We start from the raw sequence: 8,399 nt of genomic DNA on the forward strand, positions 1-8,399 counted from the left end.
ATGTCGACAATCCAATATGTCCTGTGATATGGGATTTTTATCTGAAACGATAGCCAATAGAGCAGTTCAAGAATCACTGAGTATAACAGCTCTTGTGAATTTTTCCAAGTAGCATGGGAGCTGGTACAGAGCTGTGCGAATTGCCGCAATTTCACAGTCAAACGCAGAACCTCGGCCCACAGGGATGTAGAAAGAGAAAATTTCAGAGAAAACTCTGGCACCTGCAATAGAGCCATCACGGATCCATCAGTAAAGATCCGAAGACACTCTGGCTCAGGGTAAAAAATGTTTAATACTTCAAAAGCGAGGGCTCTCAAAATACAGGGATCCGTATTACGTTTGGTTACTTTTTGACCCAGGTCAAGATTATTCCAGAGAAATTTCAAATTTATTGGATTTTGTAGTGGAACAAGTAATTCTGGTTCATTCATTAAACCAAGTTAAATTTTTAACTGAAAAACTCTGTAGAAAACCCATCTGGGTCTTAAGATTTCTAGTCGGATCTTGATTGACTTCATTCCAGAGTGAAAGACACCCAGGAACTCTAATGATCCTTTTCCCACAGAATTAATGCCTTCTTTTGAATTATAGTTCTTAAGGGTTTATCACCAGTTAACATAAACATGGCGTCAATCGGGGTGGTCTTCACGGCTCCAGAAACAATACGTAAGCACCGATTTTGGATTTTTTCTATTAATATATGCATTATATTTGGTGAAAAAATAATATTGTAATTATTCGATAAGCCATTAACATAAAGCAATATTGCAAATTAAAGAGTAAAGAGTACAATTTCCACGGCCACAACAAGTGGTTCACAGCAGTAAGTCAGAAGGGGGAGGCTAAATGAATGAAAAGTTTGGAGTAGGATTTGGCTAGTGCAACCCCACCTTGCCCCAGCAAGGTGTTTAAGGACACTGTGTCTGTTCGTAGCATGATTGGACAAGTCCTCTACATGTGGCTTCCATATTAATTTGCGGACAAACATCACACCCAAATATTTAAATTTATCGCACAAGGGGATTTGGGTACCCTTATACATCAGCTGAAGATCCAAAGATTGGTGCATAAGTGAGAAAGTCAGGCAGTATGATTTAATTTATTTAAGTTCACCTCCATATTATTAGTATCACACTAAACTTTCAAAGCATTCAAGGCAGCAGAAAGTTTAGTCTCTTATGTTTCTCACTGCTCTATTAAAATAAAAGCTGTTCTAATTTGAAATGACTGGACAGAGCATTAATTATAAAATGACTTTAATTTTTTATTCAGATGTCCCAGAAGCTAAAAAAATCATCTCGTATTTGAGAAAGTATTTCAGAAAGCAGCTCTTTAAAATAGAAAAGAAATAATGTGTAATTTCAATACAGTAAAAAATTCGAAATGATCTAAAATCTGGACCTCAAAATCACAAACTTTTTTTCTTATTATTATTTTATATGCTTCACGCATGCACATTTGATTTTTCCTTCCATAACAAAATACGTGGAGATTTTCACTTAAAAATTCCGATTCTTAATTTCACTTAGGCACTAAATAAAATACCTTGTTATGGAAAAACAATCATATAAGCATAAATTTGCGAGATTAATAATTTGGCTCTGTAACTGAGTATCTGCTTGACATACATCTCAAACTGAAACATTCACCTGTTTTATATCCCTGACACCGACCTGGCAAGTCATTATTTATTATATTTTGCTTTCATCAACGCATGCTTATCAATACATGACAGTTTCAGTAATAACTCACACAGTGATGTCTAAACTTATTTTTATATTAGTAATTGAATAACAAGAGTATGGCAACCTTTAATGCTAACATAACACTTGGGGAAAATTATAGATTTTTAAATGCTCTAAGAAAAGGTGATGAGGAAAAATTCAACAAAAATTTCTTTTCATATGCTAAAAATGGATTTTGTTAATGAAACTCACAGGCCAAAAGATTACATTTAGTGGTATTTCAATTAAGAATAACTGATATGTTATTCACTATAAACATAGAAGCGGCGGCAGAATATGTCAGCACCGAACAGCAGAATTTAGGCAAGACAAAATGTTTGGAATTTTGAGAAGCACCAAGCGGAAAATTAAGGGATGAGAAGTTTTTTATGATTTAGGGAAAGCACTGGGATGATAAGTTTAGGTGCGGTGAAAATGTAGAACTTAGGAAGGTGCTTTGTAGCAGAATTTAGGACTCGTAGAGACTGCACCAGGCGGTATTTACCACTGGCCCTAGATAAAGCATTAAGCATATGTGAGAGTTTATTTATTCATGACTTGGATTAGTTTTAAGCATGTGCAAGAAATAAACATAGGTATAGTAAATAACTAAATTAATACAACTCGGGCTTAATTCAGTACGCAATAGAAGCAAGACAAAATTTAACGAAACAACTTGACTTTCATCACCAATCTTGTGATACACAGCCAATAATGTATAATGGATGCTATTAAGCTAAACTAAAATTATCTTTACTGATTCTAAGGCATTTCAGTTAATGTAGTGGACTGCGCTGCTCCCTAATCTTCTAGTTTGATCCAGCTTGTTATTTTTTGCAGACTGTTATTATTGCAGCAATTTTATAAAAAGTAAGCTTCAACTTTCGATTATGTCAAAAACAGTTTCCAATTCGGGAGCTGCCAAAGGATCTACAAAGTGAAAGCATGTTTCTATGTCCATTAAACAAAAAGTGGAATTGCTGCAAAAATTGGATAAGGGCATGCCTGTCTCAAAATTATGAAAGGAGTATGGCATTGGAAAGTCATCTGCTCCGAGTAGAATAGGCCATAGCCCACCGACGCGAAAGGCACAAACGGTATCGTTGCAGTGATTAGGTGTCTAGTCTAACTAATGGAACATGAAGATATTTCATTTAAATGAAAACTGTTTGGGGAAAAGTATAGTGTTTAATTCCAAATGGAATAAAATGTTGTTTAAAAATGCATTCTTTCACATACTTAGGACTTGTAGAAAAAGGAAACATACATATGTATATTTATAACTCATTCAAAAAATGTTTACATCCGATCATATTAAAATTTTTCTAATGGCAAGACATTGAATGCTTCGCACTCCAATAGGAGTGCACCACTGCTTCAAGGCAGTGCATGGGAAAAACCAGTTTGGGACTCTCCTCTTATTTCCTACATCCATGGAGTAACGCAGAGATTTATATTTAACCATAATTTTGTTGATCAGCATTTACTTCCACTCAAGTGCTTTTTTTTTTCCTAGAAGAGGGACTTGAAATTATTTTAATTTGCACATTAGAGACTGGGTGAATAAGCATGGTGGCCACTTTAAGAAGAAATTACGGTTGATCTTTGGATTATGGCAACTTGGCGATTTTTTGGCGACCAACTCTGCTACAACAACCCTCTATTTTTTTTTTTTTTTTTCCCCGCCGCCATTTTGTCTTCACGAAGTAAAGACATGTTTCTTTTCTTTTTATTTACTGAACACTTTTTCCAACAATATACTAGCCGAATTACACTTATGCTAGAAATTTTATCTAACAAAACTGCTTAATCATGACAAATATTCACTGCAAAATTGGGAAAAAGTGCACAATAGCAAACTCCTTGCGCGTTTTTCAGAATAACACATACGCATAAACCATATACACATTGACTTATTTTTACTTAAAAAAACATTCCAGAATTGCACAAAAATGGCATTGCGCACACTCTTCACTATATCCATGTACACTGCTTTTTTCTCATAAATTAGAAAAATTTCACGAAAATGCATGACAATTTTCTGAATCTTTAAACCCGGTAAAAACAACATATATGAAATTACCTGATCGCGAAAAAGTATATACCCTTTCCAAATATGAACATTTCCACGTATAAAATAAATAAAATATCTAAAAACTTTTACCTCTAAATTATCTATTATATTATAAACGTCACCAACGAATTCATACCGCAAACATTACAAATACTTAGTGTCAAATATTTAAATTATTTCCATGCACGTTTACTTCAACTAAAACGTATACCAAATTACTACAAACATAAAATTCACAAAATAACTATCATTTAATTAAAATATCACTAAACCATGTACACGTCGACTTATTTTTACTTAAAAAAACATCCCAGAATTGCACAAAAATGGCATTGCGCACACTCTTCACTATATCCATGTACACTGCTTTTTTCCTCATAAATTGGAAAAATTTCACGAAAATGCATGACAATTTTCTGAATCTTTAAACCCGGTAAAAAGAACATATATGAAATTACCTTATCGCGAAAAAGTATATACCCTTTCCTAATATGAACATTTCCACGTATAAAATAAATAAAATATCCAAAAACTTTTACCTCTAAATTATCTATTATATTATAAACGTCACCAACGAATTCATACTGCAAACATTACAAATACTTAGTGTCAAATATTTAAATTATTTCCATGCACGTTTACTTCAACTAAAACGTATACCAAATTACTACAAACATAAAATTCACAAAATAACTATCAGTTAATTAAAATATCACTAAACCATGTACACGTCGACTTATTTTTACTTAAAAAAAAATCACAGAATTGCACAAAAATGGCATTGCGCACACTCTTCACTATATGCATGTACACTGCTTTTTTCTCATAAATTAGAAAAATTTCACGAAAATGCATGAAAATACTCAACGTATACTACTCAAACATATTCCAAAATACTACAAACATATAACTCACAAAATCACGATCATTAAATTAAAATATAATTAAATTAAAAAACACTACTTAAAATATAAATAAGCACATACATTAAATTAATAAAAATTAGATTACAATCCTAATTACTTTAAACTAAATCATTGCTAATAACAATTTTCAAATAATACCATTTTAATTTATTTACTCCTTACATTTAGAACAATGCATAAAAATAATATCCTCAAATGATTAAAAATACTAACTTACCTAATCTTCTTCAGAATCTTCATTACGTCGCTGCAGTACTACTGCTAATTTCTAAATCCTAAATCCAGTAGTCAACTGGAAGTCTATTCACCAAGTAATAAGAAATTAATAAAATTTCACATATACTTAAACTACTTTCAGCAAACCATGTATCCTTCCTTACACTCCTTTTCACAAAATGTCCATTTTCACCATATTTCTTGCACCGCCATTTAAACTTGTAATATCCTTCCTTTCACACAATCTCAACTTATTATTATTATCAGATAAACGCATTAAAAATTTAGAATTCACTTTACATAGCGCCATGCAATCCGAAAATTAATCAACACTATTTCACACAACACACAATGAAGCTTTTCCAAATTAACCCCCTTTTCCGATTAAAGAACTGTAATTCGTCCATTAATGTCACGTTTCACACAACACAGAATATAGCTAAATACGAAATTTCCAGATTTCCCCCCTTTTCCCATTAAACAACTGTAATTCGTCCATTAATGTCACATGACATATCTCATGATCTCTCATTTCCGTCACACAAAATAATGCGTAATCGAAACTGAGTGCTCACATTATTACAAAAGTCTTAGGTAGTAACCTTTATCGCCTCCAAAATGTCGCCAAACTACCAGTTACCATATTCCAAAGATCAGACGAAATTACTTTTTTTTTTAACATAATGGGAGAGTGGAACTCAGTTTCCAACAAGAAAGAACACATTAGATATTTTAAGAAACATGAACAGAACAGTATTCATGAGTCAACAGTATAGTCAAAGAAAGATTTTTTGCTTACTTAAGGGTCATCAGCAAGTTGGCAACTTACTGTGGGGATGCAGAAAACAGAAAGTACGAAATTTCCTTCAGAATGCCTTCGAGAAGGAATTTTCAAGAGAAGCTGGTTTTTGTTCATGATGCATATGGGGGGAAAACTATGGAAACAGACATGCAATCAACCTGTTTACCTGGATTTGAATTCATGTAGAATCACCAGTGTTCAGCACCTTTATCCACTCAGCCTCGAAATGTGCAGAATCTTCTCTCTACAAATTAATGCTGCAATGCTCATATTTTTTGCTTCTTTTTTTTTACCCCGATTACCCCGGTACCATGTTATAATAACTGAATTTTAGAATTTTTACAAAAGGAAATACTAATATAGCATGCAGAAAATGTACATTATATTTGGTGAAAAAATAATACTGTAATTACTCAATAAGCCATTAACATAAAGTAATATTGCAAATTAAATTATTAATCAGAAGTAAAATTTCGGCATAGAATTACAATCTGCATAATTTGTATTCTTTCAGAAGTAAACAGCAGTCAATTTGGATATATATTGCTTTACATCATAATTATTTAGATACACATTGCTTAAAAATTTTAAACACGCAACATAGTAAAAAAAAAAGAACACATAACACAGAAAAGTAACTTCCGAGTCGCTGATGATGCAGAGAATTACGTTATATAAGATCAAATGTTTTATTTAATGCAATTAAATTTTAATTTGCTATTAAGTATTTCTGAGTTTCTGCTATGGCCTGAATACTTTGCCTTGTATATTTAATTCTACATAATGTATTAATCTGCATTATTATTTACGTCCTATAATAATAAATTAACTTAATTACACAAATAATCAAGAAATGAATTTTTCTTCTTGTTGTACCAGAATGTTGAATTTTATGCCAATTAACAATAAGTATAGTTTGAAATACCGACTAATGATAATACAGAACTAAAAAAATATTTGGATGAATTATTAATGGGAACGAATTTTTACTTAAAATATAAAAATACTTATATTAACATATTTCCTCTGTGATATATGAATACTTCAGGGGAAATCATAAAAATATTATTTGCAAAATGTTATGTATTGCATTGATTACTATTAACTATTAAAAACAAAATTTTTTCTAAAACTGCAAATGCTTTATGAAAAAATAAATTATACTCACAACTCTACAATTTAATAAAATGTAAATACACAAACATTAACAATGTTTAAAATTTTAATTATTACTATAATCTGATCTTTAAAATTTCACTACAGCAAAATACTTTAATTTTCTTTCAAACATAATTATCATGTTTCAATAATTCATACTCACAAGAGTAAATTATAGAGAATTATGCATTTTAAAAAACTGTTTTAACCTTAACTTGATTTTTTTTTATTAATATACTCAACTAAGTATTTTTCCACCTTAAACTAGATTTTCAACGTTAATATAAATTAACTGCAAAGGTATTAGCTACAATATATATCTAGATATAGTTTCCATACCAATGAAATGCGTTTTAACGCTTACTAATTACATATCAGTTAAATCAACTATGAATATCACATTTAAGTACTTTTCAACATTCGATTAATTACAAGTTTTTCCCACCCTCGCAAATGTATTTCTTTCATCAAAGACTCACCAAGAATAGTGAAACTGATATATACAAAATCTAAACACGCCATGTTATTGCAATAGTAGTACTTGAAATTCAATTACACATAATTAAAATTCAGATCGTAGCTAATATACACAACTAAAGACCGATTACAATCACATTTATCATTTTTTTAATTCGAAAACATCACTCTCAATTCATAAAATTAATACAGAGAAAATTTAATTAAGAAGGCACTATTTTTTAAAAACTTTTACACCTATGAAATAATATTCATTTTAAAATTACTAATTAAAAATTGCATGTGTATGCTTCATGTAACACCATATAATTATAAAAAAAAAAAAAAAAAAGAAAAAAAAAAAAGAAAGTGAAACTGAAAATATTTATTTAAACTATGTTCTGATCCTAAAATTAGCATTACAGACTGGGTCAAATTAACAGATGTTTATTTAGTTCTATCTTCACATTTATTCTGGTGATTTAAATCAAGAGTAGACACTTGGATATTTGGTAAGTATGTACTATGATTAAATCAAACATCAGTTGTATAAAGACCATGAAACGAAATCAATACGAAGTTATCGAATACACATATAATTGTCTTAAAGTTAAGCAAACATGTCTATCAACAACCGCAATGTGACTTCACTTATTAGGCCTAAGGCTACCGCTTAAAAAATACTTGATTATCAGTTACCGAGTATTTTTTTTGAAGCGTTGGCGGGCAGGGACGATGTGGATAGTTCTTCTTTGGTGTCCGACATCATCCACGGTACGATGTAAATTCAGGTAAATAGAACCCTACCGCCCACAATAAACAGCTAACTATGAAATGTATCGTCTCACGTTTTTTCTCACAATGATGATCATTCACGGCACATCGCACCGGTTGAGATTAAAAAAAAAGTTCGCTGATCCAACTAAGAGAGGAATTTTCTTATTGGTTGGAAATATTTGCTGTGATACAGTAATGTAAAAATATAGTTATTTTAATTTTTACTTTATTTTAGTATTTTTTACAAAATAAGAAATAAATAAATT

General features: G+C 31.0%; 1 protein-coding gene across 1 annotated transcript in view; it reads right to left on the bottom strand.

Annotated features, from left to right (window-relative positions):
• The window catches only part of LOC118202347 (uncharacterized), a 53,988-nt gene extending 45,725 nt beyond the window's left edge, over positions 1-8,263 (bottom strand). The window contains exon 1 of the mRNA XM_035374508.2: positions 8,056-8,263. Within this exon, the coding sequence (XP_035230399.1) occupies positions 8,056-8,125 (70 nt within the window). The 5' untranslated portion in view covers positions 8,126-8,263. The remainder of the gene's footprint in view (positions 1-8,055) is intronic.
• Between the last annotated feature and the right edge of the window lie 136 nt (positions 8,264-8,399).

Source organism: Stegodyphus dumicola, chromosome 7 (genome assembly GCF_044657685.1).
Source record: "Stegodyphus dumicola isolate Sdum_Otavi_A_Nest chromosome 7, ASM4465768v1".
NCBI lineage: Eukaryota > Metazoa > Arthropoda > Arachnida > Araneae > Eresidae > Stegodyphus > Stegodyphus dumicola.